This window comes from Gopherus flavomarginatus, chromosome 2 (assembly GCF_025201925.1).
Source record: "Gopherus flavomarginatus isolate rGopFla2 chromosome 2, rGopFla2.mat.asm, whole genome shotgun sequence".
NCBI classification, from domain to species: Eukaryota; Metazoa; Chordata; order Testudines; family Testudinidae; genus Gopherus; species Gopherus flavomarginatus.
Window position 1 is genome coordinate 152,769,604 of NC_066618.1, and position 27,454 is coordinate 152,797,057.

Consider the following 27,454-nt stretch of genomic DNA (forward strand, 5'->3'; position numbering starts at 1 on the left):
CCGATTTTGGGGTCTTTTTCTTATATAGGCTTCTATTACCCCCCACCCCCGGTCCCAGGGTGTCATGGTATAATTCCCCACTCTGAACCTTAGCGTCCAAAAAGGTGAGGTACCAGCATGAATTCCTCTAAGCTCAATTACCAGCTTAGTACTTGTAGCGCTGCCACCAACCAGGAATTCCAGTGCCTGGTACACTCTGGTCCGCCACCAAAACCTTGCCCGGGGCCCCCAAGACCCAGACCCTCAGGATCTTAACACAAGGAAAGTAAACCCTTTCCCTCACCGTTGCCTCTCCCAGGCTTCCCCTCCCTGGGTTACCCTGGAAGATCACTGTGATTCAAACACCTTGAATCTTGAAACAGAGAGGAAAATCCACCTTCCCCTCTCCTTCTCTCTCCCCCTCCCAGACTCTTCCTGAGAGAGGAAAGTAATCCTAACACAGAGAGAAAATTAACCTTTCTTTCCCCCTTCCCTCCTTTCTCCCCACCAATTCCCTGGTGAATTCCAGATCCAGTCCCCTGGGGTCTCACCAGAATAAAAAAAACAATCAGGTTCTTAAACAAGAAAAGAAGAAAATTTTTACTGTTTTTTTCTATCTTTGTAAATTTAAGATGGAATATGTTACAGGGTCTTTCAGCTATAGACACTGGGAATACCCTCCCAGCCTAAGTATACAAGTACAAAGTAAAATCCTTTCAGCAAAATACAAAATTGAACTCCTCCCAGCCAAATACACATTTGCAAATAAAGAAAACAAACATAAGCCTAGTTCGCCTTATCTACCTAGTACTCACTATTCTGAACTTATAAGAGACTGTATCAAAGAGATTGGAGAGAAACCTGGTTGCACGTCTGGTCCCTCTGAGCCCCCAGAATGAACAATAACCAAACACTAACAGGACACACACAAACTTCCCTCTCTCAAGATTTGAAAGTATCCTGTCCTCTGGTCAGGTGACAGCCAGGCTCACTGAACTTAACTCTTTACAGGCAGAAGAGACATGAAGTACTCCTGTGCTATTAACCCTTGACTATCTGTTTATGACACAGGGGCAGGCAAACTTTTTGGCCTGAGAGCCACATCAGGTTTCCAAAATTGTATGGAGGGCCACTTAGGGGTGGCTGTGCCTCCTCAAACAGCCAGGCATGGTCTGCCACCACCCCCAATCCGCCCCCCCCCACTTCTCACCCCCTGATGGCCCCCCTGGGACTTCTATGCCATCCAACCCCCACTGTTCCCTGTCCCTTGACAGCCCCCCCAGGACTCCTGCCCCATCCACCACCTCCTGTCCCCTGACCGCTTCCAGACCCTGTCCCTGACTGCCCCCCGTCACCCCATCCAATCCCCCCTCCTTCCTGACTGCCCCCGGGACCCCTGCCTGCATTCAACCCCCCAGTTCCCTGCCCTCACCCCTATCCACACCTCTTCACCCTGAACTCTCCTGCCCTCTATCCAACCCCCTCCCCCCACTCCCCGTCCTCTTACCGCGCTGCCTGGAATGCCGGTGCCCGGCGGCACTACAGCTGCACCACCCAGAGCACCAGGACAGGCCTGGCTCTGCAGTTGCACTGCGTGGCCGCCAAGAGCATTGTGCTGGTGGCATGGTGTGCTGAGGCTGTGGGGGAGGGGGAGCAGCTGGGGGTGAGCCTCCCTGGGCCAGGACCTCAGGGCTGGGCAGAAGGGTCCCGTGGACCGGATGTGGCCCATGGGCCATAGTTTGCCCACCCCTGTCCTAGGGCCACCCTCAGAAAAGAGGAGTTGTTTCCTTCTTAATGGCCCGGCTGGGTTTGAACCTCACTTCCCAAATCCGGACACGCCTTGTTTTCCAGCCTGGCGAAGGTGCCCTGTAGTCAGTGAGCAGAACGCTCTCCGGTCCCATATCATTGGGTGCTGGGAACACCGAGGGAAAAGCCCTGTGGAACGTAAGGGGGACAAAACCAGTACGGCTGTGCAGAAATTGCCCTAGAAAGTTATAGGACCCTGATTCCCCCCCAGCCAGGTAGCTTATAAAACTTTTCTTTTCTGGGTTGACCCACTTTGCCTGTGTTAGTGACGATGGCATGAGAATCAGTCTCTGAGCCTCTGCTCCAGAATTCTGCCGGCTGCTCGAAAGGTTTCGATGGTACTTCTGCCCCGGAAAGTGGGATGCTAGAGGTCTCCCCTGCAGGGATCTCCACAGCCCTGCCTTTATTGCGCCACTGATGCATTTGTTCTACTTTTAAATGAGCAGTGTGGACTTGGAGGGTTCTTCCTGGGGGCAGTGCAGCCTAGTAGCTAGAGCTCTGGACTGGGACTTGAGAGACCTGGATCCTGTTCCCGCCATTGGCCTGCTGGGTGGGTGACTTTGGGCAAGTGATGTTACGGCTGTGTGCCTCAGTTTCCCCATTGGATCGCCTTTGCCAAGCTGTCACGGAGTCCCCAGGGCAATGCTCTGGATCTGCTCCCTACGAAGCCAGTCAGGATTCTGGTGAAGTCTCCTCTCTGAGAGCACACTGTCTTCAGGGCAAGCAGCTCACACGGCTTCACCTTCCTGGGTCTGACCTTGGAGCATTCAGCATCCTCTGTCTCTCCATGCACTTCCCACAGTGAGTCCACCCTGGCGGGGTCCTGGGGAAGCCACAGGGTTCTGCACCCCCACTTCGCAGTCAGACGTGACTCTTAGCCAGCCAGTAAAACAGAGGTTTATTAGATGACAGGAATATGGTCTAAACCAGAGCTTCTAGGTACAGAGAACAGGACCCCTCAGCCAGGTCCATCCTGGGGGGCCAGCCAGCCAGACACCCATGTCCGCACTCGCTCCTCATCCCCAGCTAGCCCCAAACTGAAAAACTCCTCCAGCCCCTCCTTTCTGGCCTTTGTCTCTTTCCCAGGCCAGGAGGTCACCTGATCTCTTTGTTCACCTTTAGCTATTCCCTTGCAGGGGGAAGGGCCCCTGCCATTTGTTGCCAGGATACAGAGTGTCGGCCATTTATGCACACTGGAGACTTAAGAAATGCATAGGGGAAACTGAGGCACCCACACACTAATCAGAGGAAACATTAAGAACAGTCCCACCTTGTCACACAAGCGCCTTGAGATCTGTGGATGAAAACTGCTAGATAAGAGCCAGGGATCATTCTGATGCAATCCCATCCTAGACTGAGGCTGGTTAAGCTCCTGCTGTGCCTTGGATGTTTGCTGTGGAACCCTACAGCTTCCTGCCTCTGGCTTGGAGTCAGCTGTCAGCCGGGAATGGCGTTGAAATGGGCTTGAACTAACACTGGGCTTGCCACGGGCCATGACCACGCCTGCCGATGGGACTGCAGGAATCACAAAGGGGCTAGGCTGGTCCAGATAGGAGCTACAGAAGTCAGGCATCTCTCCTGTCCAGGGAGATGTGCAGTCACGGTGTCCCAGTTGCTCTGGCTGCTAATATTTGGTTTAAGCTCTTCCTTTTCCTGCTCCGGGTCATTGCTGCTCCTTCTGCCATCATCTGAGTCGGCGTAATTCCCTCCTTTCATTTCCATCGCTACCTTGGAGGTATTTACAGACAGAGACTCTGTCCCCCGCACCTCCTCTCTTTAAACTATAGATATGCAGCTGCCTCCTCTGCCCCTGGCAGAGTTTAGCTTCTGGTCCTTGTACTAAGTTTTTAAACGCCTTTAAAATGGGTTTGGATATTAAAGGGCCCAGCAAGTGGCTGAGTGTTTGGATGAGCAGAAGTGCACGGTTGCCCTGCTCAAGGCAGCCTGAATGTGCCGGTCATCGCTCAGATGGTTCCAGATGTGACCCACATACTTCGATCCGAAGTCACTAGCTGCAGGGGGCGGGCGGAGAGCGCTCCTGTGATCACAGAAATACAGTGGGGAGATAACTGCTGCTTTCCCCGGGGTCAGGGCAGGAATCTGCCCTACAGCTCATGTTCTGTTTTGTCCAGCTGAGTTCATGTTCCCCAGCTTTTCCCTCCAGGACTCAATCCCACAGCCCGACGCAGGACTGTCCCAGCTCTTCAGCCGTTTCTAATGCCACCCCATTTCTCCACATTATACACTTTGGTGCTGCCCATCTGCCCCATTTCTGCTAACACCCTCCGCATGTCATGTCCCCTGATGGAACTGCCCAGCAGATGAAACCTAAGGAAGCTGCTCGTAAAAGCTGCCCAAGGTGACAGTTAGCAAGGCCCTTTCTATAGGGCATTTGTATTCAGGGATGTAATTTTCTATTGAATCCTATAAAATGGTCTGAAACCCTATAGATGATGTTCCATTCTATGGGACTGTTTCTGCAGGTTCTGTTTATAGAACTCCTTGAATGATGTCTCATAAGTCAGTCCCTGCATTCCCCTGGATGGACAGACTGTTTGTCTGTCACACTTATATACTACTCAATAAGACAGTATGGTAGGGTTTGTCCACATGCCCATGGGAGCGAGACTCCTAGCCCAGGTTGATAAACATGGGCTAATGGGGCCCATGTTAGCACTCTAAAAAACAGTGTGTAGACGGCCTTTTGGAGTTGTGGCTCGAGCTGTGAGGCCTAAGGAGAGGGGTGGATTTCTGAGCCTGCAATGCCAACACTCAATACCAATGTCAGGAGATGCTAGATTCCAAGGCCAAAAGGGGACCATTGCAATCTAATCTGTCCCCCTGGATAGCACAGGCCAGGGAACGGCCCACAATAATTCCTAGCACAGATCTGTTAGAAAAAGAGCCGGATGTGAGTTATAAATGGCCAGGGATGGAGAATCTCCCACGACCTGGGTATATTGTTCCAATAGTGGATTACCCTAGGAGTTAAGAATTTCACTTTATTTCTCTGAATGGGGAGAGCAAAATTCTGTCAGTTCCATTTATGTCTGCACACAGCAGCTTTCCTTCCTGTGGGGCCCTTACAGCTGGGGCTGAGGGGGTGAGGGACACATTCTGGGGGGGCAGGGCCATTACAGCTGGGACTCAGTGGGTGAGGGACACGCTGGGGGGGGCGGTTAGGGCTGTTGCAGCTGGGGCTGAGGGGGTGAGGGACACACACTGAGGGGGCGGGGGCAGGGCCAGGGGCAGCTCTAGCTTTTTTGCCGCCCCAAGCACGGTAGGCAGGCTGCCTTCGGCGGCTTGCCTGTGGGAGGTCTGCTGGTCCCGTGGCTTCGGTGTACCCATTGCAGAATTGCTGCCGAATCCGCGGGACCGGCAGACCTCCCGCAGGCAAGCTGCCAAAGGCTGCCTGACTGCTGCCCTCGCAGGGACCGGCAGGACACTCCCCACGGCTTGCCACCGCAGGCATGTGCTTGGTGTGCTGGTGCGGCCGCTGGGCAGGGCTTGGGGGCTGGATGATGTGGTAGGGCTCTCCCTGTGTTCTACCCAACCACTCAAGCGTATTTGGCAGTGAAGCTGGGTTGCTTTGGAGCTGTTAGAGATTTCCTGACCCTGTGGGTCTCCTGTGATCCTGCCTGCTGCTGCCTTAGAGCATGTGCCAATCAGGGGATCCCATTCGTGTCCCTGAGACTAGAAAGGGGCCCTTGTTCAGGATGGTGCACATGGGCAGGTGTCTCCTCTTGCTCAGGGAGCGCTCTCCTCCTGAGTAACTGGTGGAGGGGGGCCAGCGGGGGATCCCCGAGCAGCAGAGATCCAATTTCCCTGCAAGTGTCGGTGATGACAAGCAGCAGCAGCTGGGGCAGGGAGGGCTGGCTGCAGCTGGGGCTGTGCATCGGCAGGAAGGCTTCTGCAGTGATTCCATGGCCTCTCTGATGGACATGCGCCCGGTTGGATGGCAGAGCCTTCCTGGGTGCACACCATGCCCCTGCCAGGCAGTGGAGGGGCGAGGACTGCCCCGCGTGACTCATTAGAACATGAACTGGTGAGCGGTCTGGGCCTGGTGCCCTGTCAGCCATGCTGCTGCAGCAGAAGCCAGAAGCCCTCCCTGAGGCCATGAAGGAAGGCCAGAAGCACCAACTGCAGGACCCTCGCAGTGCTCTGAAGTCGGATTTTTAATTCCGCTGCATCCCCTCTGTGCAGCGTTGCTGCAAGCTGCTGTGTTCCACCCCAGAGGTGGTTCCATCTCAGCCGGGCGAAGTGCTTTGGGCTCCTTGGAAGTGTGATAGGAGTGTTTATAAACCCATCCACTGCATGACCCAGCCCACAATGCAGCCTTACTGTTTTCAGCCTGCTGTGACCTTTAGGGCCGAGGTTCTCAAACTGTGGTCCACAGGCCTCCAGTGGTCCGCGAGCTCCATTCAGGTGGTCTGTGGATAGTTCCCTCTAAGGTGCATGCCTGGGCAGCTGCACACAAGAGAATGGAGGGCCACCCACCTGATTAGTGGAGTCACACATGCATGGTTCCACTAATTAGGTGCCTGGACCCTGGAGAAGATGCACATGTAAGGTGAGGTAGTGGCCTTGGGGACGATAGGGAATTGGTGGGAGGTGGGGCAGTGGGATGAGAAGAGGGGGTGGGGAGACTTTGGGACGTGCAGGGCTGCAGTGACCAGAGAATGAGATGACTTCCCCAGCTCCAGGGCTGCAGCTGCTGGGGAGAGACCTGCCTCCTTCCCAGCCTCAGTTTGGGGGCTGCTGCGACAGGGGAGAGAGAGCACGTCCATCACATTAGAAAAGTAAGACTATTGATATTAAAATATGAGTTGTGCGCTTTTATTTGTAGAGCAAAAAAATGTTAATTATTGAGATTTTTTTTAATATAGCACTTTTCTCCAAAGCGCTTTACAATAGTTAGCTAACGGTACAAACAACATTTGGAAAGATCATTAAGTGGTCCACCGAGACCCTCAGCAATTTTCAAGGGGTCCATTAAAAAAAACAGTTTGAGAACCACTGCTTTAGGGCATCACAAGTGGCCAGGCCACCAGGAGTGACTGAAGATGGTGAGGGTCCTGCTCCTTCTCTTCTTGGAGCCAGCAGGGTTCACAATGGGGACCCGGTGTCTTTACCCCAGGGGCTTCCAGAGAGAGAGAGCCATATCTCCTCCAGACCCCCTGCTCAGTGTGGTGCAGCTAGGCAAGGGGAGTGGGCCATGGCTGAAAGACGTGGAGGTATGACAGTGCGTGAAGGAGGGAGGCTGCTGGGTCTGAGTGTATCAATGCAGATGCCCAAGTGCTGCGCCGCTCTCTCCTATTCCGTGTCTCTGATCTCTCCCGCCCACCCCTCCTCGCTCTCCTAGAGGGGGACGTGGCACAGCTGCCATCTGCCCTCCCGGCTGCTGCTGGGGTGGCAGAGCAGCTGGTGCAGGAGGAGGAGAGTGATAGCAGCGGGATCCGTCTGACCATGCAATCCCGGCACCAGGTTTTCCAGCCGACCCCAGGGACAGAGGGGAAGTACCTTGGGGGCATGCAGCTGCAGCTGGGCTTCATGATGGGGGGCGGAGGGGCCTGGGGGAGTGGGCTGTTGCTTTCTGGGCAGTGAGCAGGAGGTCAGGCGGCTGCCCTGGCTGAGATGAAAAAACCCTCTTGTTTTTGCCATATGTGCCATGGTATGTAATGGCAAATGTCTATGAGGCTCAGACTATCAACAGTGCTGTGGGTCAGCAATAGAGAGGGACAGCGATGAGCTGCCAAAATATTAACAACCGGTTCCCTCCTCCTCACCCCGTGAGGGGGTCATGCCCCCCCGGGGACTCCTGCCCCACCCAACCCCCCACGTTCCTTGACAGCCCCCTCAGGACACCTGCCCCATCCACCCTCCTTCCCTGTCCCCTGCCGACCCATCCAACCCCTACTCCCTCCTACCTGTCCCCTCCGGGACCCTTGCCCCCATTCAATCCACCTGTTCCCTGCCCTCTGACCGCCCCGACACTAATCCACCCCCCCCCCAACTCCCCTGCCCTCTATCCAACACCCTCTCCACGCTCCCTGCCCCCTTACCAGGCTGCCTGGGGATGGGGGCCGGACCGGAGCCGGGGCGCACAGCTGGCCGGGCCGCCCGGGGATGGGGTCGGGGGCCAGGCCGGAGCCATGCGGCACCTGGAGCCCTCCTCGCCCCCCTGCCCCAACTCACCTGCGGGAAGCCGCTGCTTCCTTCTCAGCTCTCCCAGACTTTCCGCACGAACAGCTGATTCGCGGGAAGCCTGGGAGAGGAGGGGAGGGGAGGAGGCAGAGGCTGAGTGAGGTGAGCTGGGGGGGGGGGGAGGGGGGCAGGCAGCTGCTGGGGCTTTTGTTAAATTTAAAAGCCCTTTTCGAACCAGTTGACCCTCGCAGGACAACTGGTTCTAAAAGGGCTTCTAAATTTAACAGCCGGTTTCTGCCAACCGGTGGGACAGCTCACCACTGGAGAGGGACCATGCCTTGGTCCTGCCCCACAGCTCCACTGGTGCCCCCTTCATCCCTGCTATCCTGGACTCCGCCCCTACCCACCCCCTCCTGATGCTCCTCAGTGCCAGCCCTGGAGAGGGTTTTGATCGAGCCCACGAGGTGTAAAGATCAAATGCATGAACCCACTCTGCCCTGCACCCGGAGCTCCACTCTGGTTCCCTGGGTTATAATTTCACTGGGCACTGAGCCGTAGGGCTCCACCAGTCTTTCTCTCTTTCCCTCTCTCTGACTTTCTGGGTCAGGGAACAGAGAAATGGATCTTACTCTCCGTGAGCTTCGGTGGCGGGGTTTGCAGTGCGTGCTGGGACGTGGGACAGCTAACAGGGGCAGTTGGGGATGAAATCATACTAAGGCTGGAGAATCTGGCCAGTGGTGTGGTGTAAAAAGACACTCAGGATGGCCCAGGTGTGTGTGGAAGCAGATAGGGGACAGGGCTGCATTGGGACTGGCAACACACCTCTGTCACGCTTGTTATTGGAGTCACTGCACCAGCGGCTATCTGACTGGAGAAGGGCTATATACATTAGTCAGAGGCAGCAGCTCTGTGCCCTGGGGTGATGGTTGTCTCTCCCTCCTTCGCTGCTCAGGATCCTCGGGGACGAAGGCAGGAGAGCAGGACAGACGCTGAACAGGAGCTTGGTGCTAAGAACCCCGGACGGTTGCCCGGAGAGACCAGCCCTGCTTTGCCCCTTGGTGATTGACCACATGGCTCCATTCCTCTGTCCGCTTTGTGCGGAGCACCCGGCTGCTCCAGTTCCAACCTCTCCTAGCAGGGAAACAGCCAGGAACCTGGGCCCTGGGGTGCTCCCAGATGGCACAGCCCTCCCTGGGAAGGACAAGATTTCCTGGCAGCCCAGGGCACGGGGCAGTGAGGTCTCTGCTTCCAAGCCCTGAGTCTGAACCATTCGGATCAGATCTGGGCCGTTTAGAAACGGCTCTGATGAGAATGCAAGGCTTCTAACAGTCCCGCTGGTGGAGCAGCATGTGGTGGGCAGGGCCCCTCCTCAGTTAGCTCTCCCTTGCCGTGCGGGGTCACGGATGCTCCAGTGGTCTCCAACCTGCCGCACTTGGAGTTGGGTGGAAGGGCTCTGGGAAAGGGCTGCAGTCTGAAGCAAGCCCTCCTGCTGATCCTGCATTGCTGTAGCAATGGAGAGCCGTGAGATGCAGCCACCTCTGGAGTGGAGCACAACAACTGGTTAACACCACGCTGCCGATGAGCGGAGGCTGTGCAGAGAGTCATCTCCAGCTAAAGCAGCGGGGGCATTTAGGGAGGCAGAACTGACCTCCGTGAGCTGGGGACGGGGCACTGTGCTTCACACCCCACTTCTTGCAAAAGGTGTCGGGAGAAGTGGTGGTCAGGCCCTGGGGTGTGCATTGTGTCTGGGAGAAGCAGTGCAGTGGGCCGGTTCCCAAGCCCTGTGTTGCTGGCACTGCTTCCGACAGGGCCTAGGAGTTCTCTGGTGCACTCCCCGCTCAGGTCTGACTCGGCCCTGCTCTACGCAGTCCGGCACAGTTTGGCTTGTGCCCAGTGCACAATAGGGGGTGATGAATGTGCTCTGTAATGGCTCCATCCAGCACCGCCTGGGCTGCGGGAGCCCCTTCCTGTGCTCTGCAGCTCTCCAGCGTGGGTCCATGCCCCTTCCTCTGCTCTAGCACAAGTTCCTACGCTCTAGGGGTGGGCTGTCTCCCTCTCCCCTGGGGGCAGAGAGCAGCGGGGCACCCTCTAACTGCAGCCTGGCGGAGGCATGGCAGGAGATGCCTCTTCCCAGTGCCCTGTCAGCTGGTGCCCTGGCTGGATGGCTGGCTCCTCTCCACCCCCAGGGCTGTGAGCCTTGGCCCCAGGCTGATCCAAGGTACTGGCCCAAGCCACGGCTTCTTCCCTGAAAGAGCCCAGCCCTGCGTCGGGTGACGGGGGCACCTGCTGAGACAGATCTCTTTCCCACCAGCCTCTGGCGGGAGGGTGTGCAGCAGGTGGCCCCGTCATGTCGGTGGCTCCATCAGTCTGGAAGGAGCCCACTCTCCCCTGTGCAGCACAGGGGAATTATGAGGGTCTTTCACCACCTTCTGGACCATCAGGTGTAGGCCTCCAATCTCCCCACCCCCCAAACTAGAGCAGACCCAAAGTGCATCTAGCCCAGTGTCCTGTCTCTGAGTGTGGCAGTACCAGATGCTGCAAAGGAAGATGCAAAAACTCACAATAGCAGATGTGGGGTAATCTCTCTCTCCCCCCCTACCCCCACATTAGGTTTCCTCCTGACCCCTAATAGTTAGAGACTAGGTTAAGCCCTAAAGCATGAGTGTTAATATCCTCTCTAAAGCCTGTTACCGGTAATTATTCTAGCGCTAGATATTGTTATCCTATCCCTCTTTGAATCTTTGCCCCTGTGATATCTTGTGGCAGAGAGTTCCACAGTCCACTATGCATTGTGCAAAAAAGCATTTCCTTGCAACAGTTTTGAGTTTGCCACCTGTTAATGTCATTGACTGTCCTTTGTCCTTGCATTCTGAGACAGGGAGAACAGATGCCCCGATCTCCCTTCTCTAGACCAGCCATTACTTTATATGCTTCTATTCTGGCTCCTCTTATTCGTCTTCTCTAGCTTTCCAACCTGTCTTCAGAGGAGAGTTTTTCCAGCCCTTGAGCATACTCATTACACTGCCCCATCCTGCACACGGGAGGCCGCCCCGTGGATTTCTAACCCTGCTTGCCCAGACACAGTCTGGTGCACCTTCAGAGGCAGTGTCTACTGAGATAAACACTGCGGCCCATATTGCATTGATTCTGCGTTGAACTCAAGTGGTTCAGGGAGCCCTGCGCCCCCGCATCACATGGGGGACGAGATTCCCCGAGGATACTTACCTTTCTGTCTTTGTTTGTCAGCCATATGCTGCACAAACCTCCATCCATCTGAGTTTCCACGGATACCAAGGGTCAGGGGATCCTGGTGTTTCCCATTGCAAGCCCCTTTCCCACCCCCTTGTTGGTCCCTCACCCCGAGGCAGCTTTTCCATCCCACACTTTGTTCCTGCACTTCTGCATTGGACCCTTTCCAGTTTCTCAGAATCCGTTTGGAAGCGTGGAGCCTGGAGCTGGAGACCGCGTTCCAGCAATAGTCTTACCGATGCGATGCACAGTGGTAGTTCAACTCCTACGCGTTAGTCCCCTGTTTCTACAGCTGACGATAGCATGAAGCTCTTAGCAACAGCACTGCCCTGGGAGCTCGTGTTTAGTTATTTGTCTACCCTGACCCCCAAGACCTTGTCAGAGATGCAGCTTTCTAGGGGACAGCCCCCGATCCAGCAAGCATGACCTGCATTCTTTGTTCCTAAGTGGATGGCCCTGTATTACAATGGACTTTGGTTGAGTCAGGCTTTCTAAGCTCTGTGGAACTGATTTTCCCTTTCTTGCCGGTATCAAGCGGAGTGCCCCAAGGGTCAGTCCTGGGGCCAGTTTTGTTCAACATCTTCATTAATGATCTGGATGATGGGATGGACTGCACCCTCAGCAAGTTCGCAGATGACACTAAACTGGGGGGGAGAGGTAGATACATTGGAGGGTAGGGATAGGAGTGACCTAGGCAAACTGGAGGATCAGGCCAAAAGAAATCAGATGAGGTTCAACAAGGACAAGTGCAGAGTCTTGCATTTAGGACAGAAGAATCCCATGCACTGCTACAGATTAGGGACTGACTGGCTAAGCAGCAGTTCTGCAGAAAAGGACCTGGGGATTACAGTGGATGAGAAGATGGATATGAGTTAGCAATGTGCCCTTGTTGCCAAGAAGGCTAATGGCATATTGGGCTGTATTAATAGGAGCACTGCCAGCAGCTCGAGGAAAATGATTATTCCCCTCTATTCGGCATTGGTGAGGCCACATCTGAAGTATTGTGTCCAGTTTTGGTTCCCCCACTACAGAAAGGATGTGGACAAACTGGAGAGAGTTCAGCGGAGGGCAACAAAAATAATTAGGGGGCTGGGGCACATGACTTACGAGGAGAGGCTGAGGGAACTGGGCTTATTTAGTCTGCAGAAGAGAAGAGTGTGTGTGGGTGGTGGGGGTGTGGGTGGGGATTTGATAACAGCTTTCAACTACCTGAAGTGGAGTTCCAAAGAGGATGGAGCTCAGCTGTTCTCAGTGGTGACAGATGACCGAACAAGGAGTAATGGTCTCAAGTTGCAGTGGGGAGCTCTAGGCTGGATATTAGGAAACATTATTTCACTAGGAGGGTGGTGAAGCACTGGAATGGGTTACCTAGGGAGTGGTGGAATCTCCTTCCTTAGAGGTTTTTAAGGCCCAGCTTGACAAAGCCCTTGCTGGGATGATTTAGTTGGTGTTGGTCCTGCTTTGAGCAGCGGGTTGGACTAAATGACCTCCTGAGAGCTCTTCCAACCCTATGATTCTATGATTATTTACCACCCCTTCCCCCAGTTTTTGTATCACCTGTTAAATTGACCAGCAATGAAGCTAAATTTTCTTCCAGATCACTGGTAAAGATGTTGAATAGTGTTGGGCCCCTCTAGAAACACCCCTATGAGGTGGTGATCCCCTGTTAACAGGCTGTTTGGGAGATCTATCAGTTAGCCAGTGTGTAGTCTAACATGTTGAATGGATAGTGTTATGTTTTTTAAATCAGAATGTCATGCAGAGCTTGTGGCAAGAAGGGTGTGACATTGCAGTCTATATGGTTTTATAAAAATATGCTACTGAGTGAATATAATGTAAATGGAATATGCTTCATGCAAAAGGTCTCTTGTAAAGCATCATTACAAAGTTTATAATCTACTGGGTGTGGTCATCCTATTTGTATAAATGTATCACTCTTGTATCTGAAACTAGAAATATGAAATATAACTCTGAGGGCCTATTGTAATTATGCAAAGTGTGCGCCATTAATGATGGTTTAAGCAGCAAAGAATCCTGTGGCACCTTATAGACTAACAGACGTTTTGGAGCATGAGCTCATGCTCCAAAACGTCTGTTAGTCTATAAGGTGCCACAGGATTCTTTGCTGCTTTTACAGATCCAGACTAACACGGCTACCCCTCTGATACTTGAATGGTGGTTTAGAATCTTGATGACTCCCATTAACCAGGACAATTATCTGCAGTTGGGTGTGTTTTACCTGTAAGCCTTCCTGTATACCTATATGCTGGCAAGTGGGCAATGAAGTCTTGCAGTGATATGTGATCATGTCACCTCAACTGGAATCCATTTTTAACCTGGTTCTTTTCCATTGAGAAGGAAGGGGTGGGAACCCAAAGAGGGACAAAGGATTCACACTTTATGCAACAGATATATAAAGGGGTGGAACAGAACAAAGGGGAGGAGCCATCATAGAAGAATCCCCTAGCTACCACCTGAGCTGGAACAAGAGATGTACCAGGGGAAAGAATTGTGCCCAGGCCTGGAAGGTGTCCAGTCTGAGAAAAAAACTTACTGAAGCATCTCTGAGGGTGAGATTATCTGTATGCAGTTTGATTAGACATAGATTTGTGTGTTTTATTTTATTTTCCTTGGTGACTTACTTTGTTCTGTCTGTTACTACTTGGAACCACTTAAATCCTACTTTTTGTATTTAATAAAATCACTTTTTACTTATTAATTAACTCAGAGTATGTGTTAATACCTGGGTGAGCAAACAGCCATGCATCTCTCTCTAGAGGGCGAACAGTTTATGAGTTTACCCTACTTAAGCTTTATACAGGGTAAAATGGATTTATTTGGGTTTAGACCCCATTGGAAGTTGGGCATCTGAGTGTTAAAGACAGGAACACTTCTGTTAGCTGCTTTCAGGTAAACCTGCAACTTTGGGGCAAGTAATTCAGACCCTAGGTCTTTGTTGGAGCAGACGTGTGTCTGGCTCAGCAACACAGGGTGCTGGGGTCCCGAGCTGGCAGGGAAAGCAGGAGCACAGGAAGTCTTGGCACATCGAGTGGCAGATCCCAAGGGAGGTTCTGTGATCCAACCCATCACAGAGGGCATTAACCATTAAGGTGCTAGTTCACACACAAGATGACGACAAAATCCTAACGCTAGCCCATAGAGATGGCAATAAGAACATCACAGTACCTAGCCTTTCGTTTAGAAATGGTGCCATTTTCTCTGGGTCCACCACAATTTCGCACCTGGACTCCTAGTCAGACAGCTCCACAGGACTTGCCATGTGTCAGCACTAATACAGGGAGCAGCTGCTGCTGGTTTACAGAGATCATGCTACCGCCTTGTTTCTGGCTGCTCGGATGCAATTAATAAGGCCAACATTGCGTTGGGCAATTTGCTTCCTGCACTTGAAGTCACCTTCCCTCCCTCCCAACAGAGTGATCCTGTGGGGGCAGAGTGAAGGCCTGCTGGCCAGGCTGGGGGAAACCTCCCTTGGGTATCAGGTTGGGGGAGGCTTTTCCAGGATACTGGGGAGATGCGGGAAGGCTTGAACTGACTGAGAATTTTGGGGGTGTCTGTGGGTGAGTCTGGGGTGATGTGGCCCCGCGTCTTGGTGGTGTAGAGGGCCCGGCTGAGTGGCAGAGGCCTGACAGAGCAGGTGTAAGGGAATCAAAGAGAAGAGGTGACTTGATCACTGTCTGTAGGGAGCTTTCCAATGTTCAGGACATGTTAGCTGAACAGACACACTCCAATGGCTGTATGCTGATGTTAGGAAAATTCAAACTGGAAACAGACACAGCTTCTGATGTGGGGAGATGAGTAGCCACCACAACCGATTCTCCAAGGGTGGGATGGGGTGGACTCTCCACCATGCAGGCTCTTTGCAGCGAGAGCGGATGTCTTTCTAAACACCATGTGCTTGCGAGATGCCCCTGGCAGGGGAGAAGAAATCACAGTACCGCAGGACTCGCTGGCAGAGGTTCTCTGGCTTGTGTGATGCAAGAGGGCAAACTTGATGGTCATGGTAGGCCCTCTGGCCTTGAAATCCATCCGTCCACAACCCTGGGCCTGCCTGAGAGCCCTCTCCCACGTGTGATCCCTGGTGGCCTTGGGCCTTCGGTCCCCAGCCCTGTGTGCGTTGGAGAGCCAAGCGTCTGCTCCTGGAAGGAGGAGAAGAGGGGGCTTCTGCAGCCTGCATTGCTGATGTAGCTTGGCTTCTGATACCCTCTCCTCCCACCCCAATCTGTCTGCTGTATTAAAGCCCATGCTCTTTGGCCCAGTCCCGCTCTCAGGACAGGAGACTTGGCTCTGGTGGGGGTGCTTGGTGGCACTTCACGCTAGTGCCAGCCCATGATAAGTGGGATAGGTGATGAGTGCCCTTCTTTGCCCCTAGCCCGCCAGGGCTTGCTGAGCATGTGGCATTGACGCATCAGGTGATACCATTAACGGGGCTTGTTCTCTCTTCCATTTCCAGATCATCAGAAGTTGGAGCGCGAAGCCCGGATTTGCCGTCTCCTGAAGCATTCCAACATCGGTGAGTGCTTGCCGCGGGGCGGGGGAAGGTGACAACCCCGCCAGGAGGGCCAGAGGAGGGGGTGGAGGAAGGATGCCTCTCCTTGGGATTTTGGTTGACCCAAAACGACCTGAATTTGACCCAAATTTGCTCACAGTATTGGCACCCTCCCAAAATGCATGTCCCGGTGAACGTATGGTTCACCCCAAAAACTTCACCCAGCTCTAGCCAGATGGGGTAGAAGTAGCCAGCAGTGCAGACATGTCCTTGGGAAACCCGGGTTTTAGAGCTTCAGCAGAGATGGAGGAGGCAGCACATGCTGCCGGCAGATTTCACACCTCAGCAAGGGCGTCTCTGGCTATGTCCTCGGTCACCCAGTGCAGGCGGCTGCTACCCATGCGTGCAGGTAGCTGGTCTGGTGGAGCACGTTGAGACCGGAGGAAGAATGCGGGAGCCATCCGGCGCGAGGAGAAAGAACTTGCAGGCTGCACCAGTGCTTGTTGCATGCCGGTCTCTTGCTCATTTAAAGACATCGGCTCAAATGCGGGGAAACTGCTGACGGGGATAAATGCTGGCAACCCGGGCTGATTCTGACCAGCCAGGTTGCCTCCTGCAGCACAGCGTCCCCATGCCCAGGCTCCGCCCTGCACGGGGTGTGATACAAGCCCCCCAGGGAACCATTGCAGCATGAGGGAGCAGATCCAGGGCCCAGCGCAGCACTGCATTGCTAATGGCCAAGTTAACAGCCCTATGGAAAAGGCCACAAGCCCACGCCTGTCCTCAGCTGCTGCTGGCAAGGGGGTGATTAAAACAGGAGGTTTTAATCAGCAGAGCATTGGGCAGGTCTTTCCTCCCAAGCAAGTGGCCAATTAAAACTTCACAGTCCCCCCCAGCACCAGCGCGCTCTGATTATGCCACTTATTTGCGTCAGTTCTTGTTCTTTTTTTTTTGTTGTTGTTCTTAGTTTTCCTCTGCACCCCCCCCCAGTACATCAGTTGCTATGGAAACTGTGTCCTCACAGCCACCCTCTAGGTGAAGATGGCCACAAGTGCAGGAGAAAGTCAGTTTATATAATGGGCTGAAACTGATATTGGGAGACGTGGGAAGGTGAATTGTGGGCAGTGTGTGTGTGTGTGTGTGTGTGTGTGTGTGTGTGTGTGTGTGTGTGTGTGTGTGTGTGTGTGTGTGTGTGTGTGTGTGTGTGTGTGTGTGTGTGACAGCCACACACAAGCTCAGCAAGGGGCAAACCACAAATGTTTGCGTCCTGGAACAAGTGTTTGGGGAACGTCTGGACTGTTCTTCACACATAGACTTTAAAGCCAGAAGGGACCATCACGATCCTCCAGTCTGACCACCTGCACATCGCAGGCCACAGAACCTCACCTGCTCACCTCTGTAACAGACCCCGAACCTCTAGCTGAGTCACTGATGTTCTCAACTCCGGATTTCAAGTTACAGAGAATCCACCATTTCCACTAGTTTAAACCTGCAAGTGACCCATGCCCCATGCTGCAGAGAAAGGTGATTACCCCCCCAGGGTCTCTCTGCCAGTCTGAGCTGGGGGGGAAATTCCTTCCCGACCCCAAATCTGGCGATCAGTTTAACCCTGAGCATGGAGGCAGGACCCACCAGCTAGACACCTGGGGAAGAATTCTCTGTAGTAACTCAGAGCCCGCCCCAGCCAGTGTTCCGGCTCCAGCCATGGTGTTAATCGCCCAGAGTTAGCTTTCTATCTCAAGTCAGTTGAAAACGTCAGTGTGGACAAGCACCTCAGGGCAAAGAGACGCTATAATAGGGTCCCTGGCTCCTTATGAAGCCCTCAACACCAGGCCGCTGTGAGCGTACAGTATACCCATTCAGGGCTGCTAGTGTCTTACGCTCCCTTTCGCACTAATAGCCACGTGAGGCCCTAGGAACTTAGGTCATCCCCTGTCACAGAGTCCCTGGGCGATGCTCTGGAACTGCTCCCCACAAAGCCAGTCAGGACTTTGGGGAGCCTCCTCTCCCATGGAGCAGACTGTCTTCAGGGCAAGAAGCTCCCATGGCTTCACCTTCTGGGTCTCTCCTTGGAGCATTCAGCGTATGCCCCTCCGTGCGCTTCCCACAGTGAGTCCGTGCAGGCGGGATCCTGGGGAAGCCATAGGGTCCTGCACCCCCACTTCGCAGTCAGACGTGACTCTCATCCAGCCAGTAAAGCAGAGGTTTATTTAGATGACAGGAACACAATCCAAAACAGATCTTGCCGGTACAGACAACAGGGCCCCCTTTAGTTAGGTCCATCTGGGGCCCCCAGGGAGGTCACAGCCCCATTGGGAAGCCCACGCCCCGTTGGGGAGCCCCTCTCCATTTCCCAGCCAACTGCAAAGCCCTCCAGCCTCTCACTCAGCCTCCCCCCGGCTCCTCCCCCAGCCTTTGTCCAGTTTCCTGGGCAGAGGTGTTCCCTGGCCTCCAACCCCCCTCCTGGGTTCTCAGGTTACATGCTCAGGTATGCTCCCTTCCCCAAGGCAGGCCGTCCCAGCACAACTCCCCTGCAACCTTCCCAGGTCAATACTCCCCACTCAGCATTCACATAACACAGCACGAACATTCCCACTTCATCACATCCCCACATCTGCCTTTCTCACTAGACACCCTTTCTACTCGTCAGCAGAACCTTTGCCGTGTTGTAATTATTGCAAAAAACATTCCCACCCCACCCAAGCTTAAATTAACCACATTCTAACATGAACTTGCCCTGAGGCTGGACAAGTTGAAAATACAAGAAAGGGGTCCAAGTAGCCAAAACATCTTCCCTCAAGCTGGAGTCGCTTCCCTTCCTTCCAGAGGAGTCGGATTGCTTTTGTTTGGCAGTGGAACAGTCCCAAGCTCTTTGTCAAATCCCTTCTGGTCTGATGGTGTCACGAAGGGGCTAGGGAAAGTCCTGTTGAAGGCCCCGTTGAAGTCACTGATCAGGAAAGCTGATTTCGGGGAGAGCTCCAGTCTCTGCAGGGAGGATCAGCCAGAACTGCCCCCGCCAAGTATCTGAGCTCCCCTTTGTCACCGAGTGTGGGGGAGTCCAGCCCTGCACCCCTCTTCCTGGGACTCCCACTGACTCTCAGCCAGCCAGTAAAACAGAAGGTTTATTGGACAACAGGAACGCAGGCTACAGCAGAGCTTGTAGGTACAGCCAGGACCCCTCAATTGAATCCTTCTGGAGGTTCAGGAAGCTTAGTCCCCAGCTTGGGATTCCCTGAATTCCAACCACCCAGCCCAAAAGCAAAACTGAACTAACTCCCTCCAGCTGGCCCCTTCCTTTTCCAGCTTCCCGGGCAAAGGTGCTGACACACCTCCCCCGTGCCTAACTCAGGTTACAGGCTTAGGTCCTGTCCCTCCCCTAAAGTCCTCCCCGGCTCTCCCATCCCCCACACAGACAGTCCCTACTCCATCACACCCTTCAGCCAGCTCTGGGGAGCCCCTGCAGTGCCAGTTATGGGCTCTCACCACTGCCAAGTCCACGTGTCAGCGCATTAGCTTTGAGACGCATGTGCTGGCTTTAGCACGCGCTTCTTGTGTTTCTAACCGGACACTTCCCCCATTTGTTCTTTTCCCTGGTTTCTCCTGGTCCCGTCTCTCCTGGATCTCATCGAGAGTCTGATTCTGGGCTTAGACTTTTAGGCGCTGAATCTAACTGGGATCTGAATCACACAGATCCAGGGCCTGGGGCTCCAACGGCAGGTGTCACGGAGTCCCCGGGCGATGCTCTGGAACTGCTCCCCACCAAGCCAGGCAGGACTTTGGGGAACCTCCTCTCCCTTGGAGCAGACTTGTTCAGGGCAAGAAGCTCACACATCTTCACCTCCTGGGTCTCTCCTTGGAGCATTCAGCATCCTCTGCCCCTCTGTGCGCTTCCCACAGCGAGTCCACCGAGGTGGGGTCCTGGGGAAGCCGCGGGGTCCTGCACCGCACTTCACAGTCAAATGTGACTCTCAGCCAGCCAGTAAAACAGAGGTTTATTCGATGACGAACAGGATCTAAAACAGAGCTTGTAGATACAGCAAACCGGACCCCTCGGCCGAGTCCATTCTGGGGGGCAGTGAACCAGACCCCCACGTCTGCCCTCGCTCCTCGTCCCCATCCAGCTCCAGACTAACAACCCCCTCTAGCCCCACCTTCTCTGCTCAGTTCCTTCCCTAGACCGGGAGGTCACCTGATCTCTTTGTCTCCAACACCTTCAGTCGGCATCTTGCAGGGGAAGGGCCCAGGCCATCAGTTGCTAGGAGACAGAGTGCCAGGCATTTAGGTGCACTGGCCCTTTGCTCTGTAGTAACCACAGACCCTTATCCCAACACCTAGATACTTAAGAACTGCATAGGGGACACTGAGGCACCAACACAGTATTCAGAGAAAACATTAAGAACATTCCCAGTTCGTCACAGCAGGAAAAGTGGTTTGCAAAGCAACCGACAAGTTGCCAATGGAAATGGATTGTCTGGAATGAGCCTCTCCCTGGGTGTCTGTACTCCGGGGCCAGCTGTGTCTATTCTGTTCCTTTTCTCCGGCCCCCTTTTTGCCATTGCTGCACCAATCCTCCACTCAGCCTCTCTTCCTGAGCTTGCCCTGCTCCTATGTGTAGTTAGTTGTGGTTCTCAGTTCAGTTTCTAAGGGGATGGGCGTCCACCTCTCCAAACCACCCCAGCAATGGGGCACTAGCCTGCACCCCACCTTTTGGAAGTGTGGCTGCCTGCATCCCGTCCATCCTGCAGCCCTGCCCGCGGAGATGAGCTCGGCAAGGCTGTGTGGTGGAACCATAAGGAAGCTGCAGCTAGTGCAATATGGTGTCCGCTTTGCTTCTTGAGTGGGTTGCGGGCAGAGAGTGTAGAAGACCCTTGTGCTCTGAAATGGACACTGGCTGCTGCTTAACTTCTAGGGGGAGCAGACGGGGTCTCTGGTGGGGCGTCTGTCTGGGGAATGTCTCTGGAGTGCCACTGTAAGTAGGATCAGTGGTGGTGCTGGAGGCTGGGGAAGGACCTCACTCCACCAGAGCCTGGATATGCTAAGCTTTCGGGCCCATGGCAAAACTCATCTTCTCTTGGGCTGGGTGGCTGGAGCTGCTACCGAGGGTGGTGATCCACCTAGGCCGCCTGCCCCTAGCAGATAGATCCTTTGTCCTCTACGTACTGTAACGCACCACATGCCCTAGCACTGAGGTCTGCCATTGATACTGAATGACCAGCCTTGGGGCCCTGGGTCTTGGTAACTCCCAGATCTAGCAGGGGGCATCACTCTCTGAGCTGAGCTCCAGGCTTGGCACTGTCCCTCCAACCCCGTGCCCCAGAACTAAGATTCCCAGGCAGGCTTAAGTGCAAGTGCTGGTGCCTGGACCGCCCAAGTGTCACCACGGGTTCCTGGGCCCAGTTGCTAGTGCCCGATTCTGGAGGGGAGTCGTGGCAGCTCTGTAAGCCTCTGGAAACACGTCTTGTGGGAGGCATCGTCCTGCGAACTAGTGAGGGGCCAGTCCTCAGGGCTCCATCTGGGCACCTGTTCCTAGAGCAAGGCAACAGCTGACGCTTGTGCTCCTTTGCAGTTCGTCTCCACGACAGCATATCCGAGGAGGGCTTCCACTACCTCATCTTTGATTTGTAAGTAGCTAAAGAGCCGCGGTGGGGGGTTCTGGGGCACACGGCTCTTAATTCACCCTCAGAACCTGCCATAGCAGAGTTCATTTGCTGTAACAGGGAATTCAGGACAGCCGTGTCTGGCTGTGCTTTTCCAAAAGTTTGAATTCAGTTCTAGCCCGGGTGCCCTGAAGCAGCTGTCAGGGAGGGGATTGGTGTGAGGGTGAGATGGGGCGGGGGCTATGGCATAGGCTGGAAGGGGCTTGGGAGCTTTTCCCCCTCTGGGCGAGAAGGAGAATCTCGTCTCTACCCCCTTGGAGATTTGTCTTTCTCTCTGCTTCTCCTGGGCTGGGGAGGGAGGTTACCGTTCCAATTTACATTGCTGGAGCTCCTACTCCTGGACCAGGACCCTGTCGGGCTAGTCTTGGTCTTAGAATCTGCTGTACCCAAGGGGCCCCATTCTTCCCACTGCTGTCTGTCCGGAGCAAGACGCTTGACTCTCTCTGTTGTGCTAGACACAGAGCAGAGAGCCGGTCCTTGCCCCTAGGAGCTTCCAATCGAAGTCTAAGACCAGAGACAGCTGGTGGATACAGGCAGATGGGGGAGTACATGGAAGCGATAAGGAAGGCTACGATTTTGTCATGGAGGTCATGGAAGTCACGGAATCCGTAACTTCCAAAGACCTTTGTGACTTCAGCCTCGGCAGCTGGAAGCTCCCGGGTCCTGCTGCCTTCTGCAGTGGGAGGGAGCTGTGAGGTACCCTCGCTGCTTGAGGCAGTGGGCCCCCAAGATCCCAGCCACCATGGGCAGCAGGGGTACCCCACAGCTCCCAGCTATCTCAGGCAGGGAGGTACACCACAGCTTCCGGCCTCTGTGGGGGACCCCGGCAGCTTCCGGGCCACCGCTGTGGGATGGGGGACCCTGGTAGCTTCCGGGCCACAGCCGTGGGACAGGGGAACCTTGGTAGCTCCCGATGCTGCAGGAGGGGAGAGGGCAGGGGGATCCCCCCAGGCTGCCACAGGCAGCAGGGGAATCCCCGCAGCTCCCCACTGCAGTGGTGGTAGGGGGATTCCCACAGCTCCCCACCGCTGTGGAGGGGACAGGGGGACCCTGCAGCTCCCCTTTGCCGCTGGGGGCAGGGGACCCTGGAGCTCTGAGTCTCCACAGGTGGTGGAGGCCCTAGATCTCCCAGCCACCTCGCAGCTGCCAGTCACTTCCCATTTTATCATGGATATTTTTAGTAAATATCAGGGACAGGTCGCAGGCTTCCATGAATTTTCCCTGACCTGCCCATGACTTTTACTAAAAATATCCATGACAGAACATTAGCCTTAGCGATGAGACAGTATTAGTCAGCCGGGCAGGAGGGGTCTCCCACACTGGTGACACGATTTCGGTAGAGCTCCCGGTGAATGAGTTTTAAGGAGGGATCGGCAGGTGGCTAAGGAGGTGGCTATGGGGCTGTTTCAGGGGAGCGTCTCCCAGCTGGAGAGAAATGCGTGTGAAATGTAACAAGGGGGCGGTGCTGGCAGACCAGAGGCAGAACCGGTGAATGACACAGGGTGGGCAGGCTGAGGATAGGCCTGGCAGGACCTTGAGTAGTTTGTCTGATGCACGGGAGAAAAGGCTTCTAGGACTGGCCCCCAGCAGGCTGTGCCCAAGGCAGGAAGGGCTAGTGGAACCTAGCTCGATGACCACGCTTGTTTGTATTGTAGTAGTGCCCACAGGAGCCAGTCAGGATCAGACCCAGCAGTCGCTATCCAAAGCAGCCCTGGCCCCTGATTTCTCTGAGGAGGCCAGGGCTGAGGCCAGAGGTCGAGCCAGGGCAGGTGACCAGCACGAGGGTGTTAGGCGTGGTGCCTTGGCTTCGGAGAGCCCAGGGACCCGGTGTTTTGGGCTGGGCCGCGCATCTGGGAGGCGGCGGAGACCCGTTGTGCTGTGCTCAGCCGCCTCTCGCCTCATTCCAGATATAGCAGCTGGTGAGCTCATCACTCAGTGCCTCTGACAGCTCGGTTATATTTAGCTCTCCTCTGAGTCATGGCAGCTCCAGGTTCCCTGTGCTGGAGTTGCACAGACCTTGGTGTGTCCTCAGCCTGCAGCGGGAGGGGAATCAAGAGACACGGTTTGCCCTGGGCACTGAGCTCACCCCGCTCACCTGCTCCCCGCAGCACCATAGGCCCAGGACATGAGCTCTTCGCTTCGACAGCCAGCCAAGGGTTGAAGGACAGTGAAACAGGAGGGCTGGGGAGGGCTTGCCCTGAGCAGAGGAGGAGGGGGACCGGCACTCCCCCTCCTCCAGGCCGTTACTGTGTCCCCAGTCAGCACCGTGTCACAGCTCAGCAGGAACAGAGTTCGCGCCTCCTCCCAGCCTGGCCTGGCCTGGGGTAGCCGGGAGCTCCCCCCCAGCCAGTGCCCTGACCTGTCCCCCCACAGCGCCCCCTGCTGGGAGAGGCCAGGGCTGGAGTAGCCAGGTGCTCCCCCACAGCCAGCATCCTGCCCCACCCCCCACAGTGGCCCCTCCTGGGAGAGGCCAGGGCTGGAGTAGCCGGGAGCACCCCCACAGACAGCACACTGCCCTGCCCCCACAGCACCCCCTGCTGGGAGAGGCCAGAACTGTCCCTCTGATCACACTCGTGTGTTGATTTTTGCCACCCATTCAATTCAGGAGCATTGTCTCAGCCCCTCCTGGCCTGCCATGGCTGTGGGCTGAATTTGCATTGGCTTCCTCAGGGGTTTGATTATCAGACAGATCAAAATGCCCACAAGCCCAGCTGGCATTGCCGTTGGCTGGCAGATGCCTGGCCTCCCCGGGAACCCAGCCTGCAAGCTGCCCTGCCCCTGCTCCTGTCCGCATGAGGCCAGTGGAAAGTCACACCACAAGAGGGAGAGGGAGACTCACCAGGGGGATGGTGGGGTGCAGATGAATGCCTGCGGTTCTGTGGTGCAGAGACGTGGGGATAGATGGCGGAGAAACATGGAGACGTCTCCCTTCCTGCCACATGGGAGTCTAACTCCTTCATGCTGGGGCTGGCGATGAGCTGGGGGAGGCGGGCTGCTGGCTGCCACGTGGGCAGAGTGGAGACAGCCAGCATGGCCAGGCAGCAGCAGAGTGCCAGGAAAAGCAGGGCTTGGCGATCGGAGAGGAGCAAAGAGGGATGGGGGAGGCCAGCGTCTCTTGAAGTGAGGGCGTCCTGGCACCGGGACCTCAGCCAGCCAGCGGGGACGTGAGTCGTGGCAGAGACTGGGGTGTCGTGGGGCTCTGTGGGCATCACCAGAGGGGACTTGACTCCTCTTATCAGCAAGGAGCTTGCTTTGATCAGTCTCCAACCCGATTGCACAGCCCCTGCCTTGTGTCCCCCAAACCTGGCATGCCCCTCGTCCAGGCTGATTATTCTCTCTATAAACATCTCCCGGGGCGCAAACCCCCAGGAAGGGGGAGAGTTACTGGAGCTACAGACCAATGGGACTGGACTCGGTGACCCAGGATTCCCTTGCTGCCTGACATCCTATGGCCGTGTCCCTCAGGGAAGGAGCAGGACTGGCCTCGGTCCGCTGTCATTGACTGGCTGGGCTGGGCAAGGCTGGCAGCTGGCTTCCTGCGTAGGACGGATGAGGGAGGAGGCCCAGGCCCTGCCTGCTCTCCCCTGCCCATTGCTAGGGTGCGGGGCACAGACGGGCAGGAAGTGCCCCCCACTTGGCTCCTGATACCCCTTGCATCCCTAGATAGGCATTGGGCTTCAGCTCGTCCATACCGAGGGGCTACCCAGTTGGTGTCAGGGGTGGGGAACATGGCAGCCGCCGAATCGCTGCTGTCTGGATGCTGGGGCTCTGGCGCATGTGCCATGCAGCCTGCACTCTTTGCCTTGGTCATGCAGGTGAACCAGGAGTGTGCTCTCTGGGGGAGCAGAGGGTGCAGCTCCCCTATGCCTGGGGGATGGACACCAAGGCCTGGCTGTTAGTTGGGGATGTAGCCGGGACCTGCTCTAGTTCTCCAGTGCCGGGCTGGCCCCAGCTCAGCACGTGCCCTGCGAGGGGTTTGGGTGGGAGCCGGACACTGGGGCTTGAGCACTGGGAGGGTGAACTCTGCCTCTCTGTGTTTCAGGGTCACTGGTGGGGAGCTCTTTGAAGACATCGTGGCCCGGGAATATTACAGCGAAGCCGATGCCAGGTGAGTGGCAACTCCCCACCCACTCTTTCCCCTCCGCCCTTCTCCCCTTCCCTCTCCCGCTTCTTTCTGTTCCCTGATCCCATGCCAGCTGTACCCGTCAACATTAACCCATTCATGACCTGGGCAGAGCGGGGGGAGACCCCAGAGGTATTGCCAGGTGATAGCCAAGTGCCTACGCCTTTGGCACCCACCGTGCCATGTGTCCTGCTGTCACATCCAGCACTGGGTCCCCCTGCTGTGGTTCAGTTCACAGGGCCCTTCAGCTGGCCTGGGCCTGAAAACAGGTGCCTACCCCATGCTCCGAGGATGAGGAGAAGAGTTGCGGCAACTCTCCCTCTGGGGCCCACTGGCTTCTGGGGCGCAGCCAGAGAGGCAGAGGGGTGGTGGGACCTGGGGCATTCATGCTTTCCCCTCTGGGGAGCTGTTCATGGGGGGTTCAGGTCATCAGTGGGATGAGTCTGGTCTTAGCCTAGTTCCTTAGGGAGCACTCACGAAGCCACCACACAGCTGGGCGTGGTTGCCAGCCAGGCAGCAGGGGCCAGGGCTGCTGTAGGGTGGGACGGAGGTGCGTTGGCACAGCAGCAGGGGGAGGGGGCATTCTGGATCAGAACCGAGGGGTTTGGCTGGGGAAGAGGGCTCAGGACCAGCCGAACTACTGATGAGGCTCGAGAGGCTCTGGCAGAGCTGTGGGGCAGGGCCAGGTGGGATGTAGAGGCGCTCAGAGTGGACAGGGGAGCACTAAGCTGCAGTACCGGAGTAGAGGCCTGTCCCAGAGTGGGAAGGGTGCAGCTTCCCTCCCTCTGGCCCCAGCCTGGCTGTTGGGTCTGCATCCTGGCAACTGGGATGCCACTGACCCTTCCACGAGCAGCTGGAATCAGTGAGGCTTGTCTCAGCCATCGGGGAGCAGCGGGCACAGAGCAGCAACCTGGTAGAAAGCATGGGGGACTGGGAACAAACTGCAGGGACAGGGCATGTCTGAAGGCAGCAGCAGGGTTTGGGGGGCATTGCTGACAGGGGCCTGAGCAATGGGTTCCTTGCAGGGCCAAAGGCACAGGCGTCCTGGTGACGGGTCACGCGTGGGCTTGTCTGATGACATGCCCGTTCCTGGTCTCGTCCTACTGGAGCGCGCTGGCCCCCTCCTCCCACCAAGTACTGGTCCCTAGAATCTCGCTGTTCAGTGCTTGTCATCTCCCCAGCCCCCTTGTGAACAGGCCGGGGGGCCCTGGGCTGGGCAGGCACTGGTTCCGTGCCAGAGGAGGTCAGATGTCCGTCACGCTTCTCAGGCTCAGACGGTTCCCAGCCGTAGGGACCTGGCCAAGCTGGGCTCTAGGTAATGACCTCACACGCCGCCTCGTCTAGGCACTTCTGGGGAGACCCGGATTCATGGGTCCTCATGCAGCTTCATTGCCGTTCCAGGCATCTGATGCTTTCCCCAGGAGGGGGATGTGGCCTAGGATAGTGGGCAGGCATCAGATCAGGACTGAGGGGCTATGGCAGAGCTATATGTGTGGGGAGCCCAGGGCTGGGATAGCAGGGGCTGTGGGTCAGGATTGAGGGGCCGCGGCAGAACTCTGTGTGGGGAAAGCCCAGGGCTGGGCTAATGGGGTGGGGGCTGGTGGCAGGTGCTAATCAGTTTCCCTCTCCATGCAACTTCCACCTCTCCTATCCCTGGGCTGTCTGTGGTGGGAGCCCCCTGCTAGGGGAGCCCATGTGGGGCAGCCCCATGGGTTAGATCTCTCCCATGGCATTTAGCTACTCAGGCCTGTCCCTGCTGGGTTTGCTCACAGCCGGGGGGTGGGGAAAGAACCCCAGGGGTTTCCAACTCCCAAGTTCTACCCATTAGTCCATGTTGCCTCTATTAAGGCTCCTCATTGCCCCAGCGTCCCAGGGGTCTGCCCTAGCTTTGTAGCCCAGCTTGCTTTGCGGGTGGCAGGAGAGGAGGCTTGGGGTTGATTTGTGACCCGGCAGGGCAGGGGAGAGCTCCCCCCGAGAGGCCATTTCTGC

At 55.7% G+C, this 27,454-nt stretch overlaps 1 protein-coding gene across 13 annotated transcripts in view; it reads left to right on the forward strand.

Moving 5' to 3' along the window:
* The window catches only part of CAMK2B (calcium/calmodulin dependent protein kinase II beta), a 137,409-nt gene that overhangs the window by 43,595 nt on the left and 66,360 nt on the right, over window positions 1–27,454 (forward strand). For all 13 annotated transcript variants that reach the window (XM_050937443.1, XM_050937445.1, XM_050937446.1 and 10 more), the window contains exons 3-5: window positions 15,650–15,709; window positions 21,252–21,306; window positions 25,385–25,450. In XM_050937443.1, coding sequence (XP_050793400.1) covers window positions 15,650–15,709; window positions 21,252–21,306; window positions 25,385–25,450 — 181 coding nt within the window. The remainder of the gene's footprint in view (window positions 1–15,649; window positions 15,710–21,251; window positions 21,307–25,384; window positions 25,451–27,454) is intronic.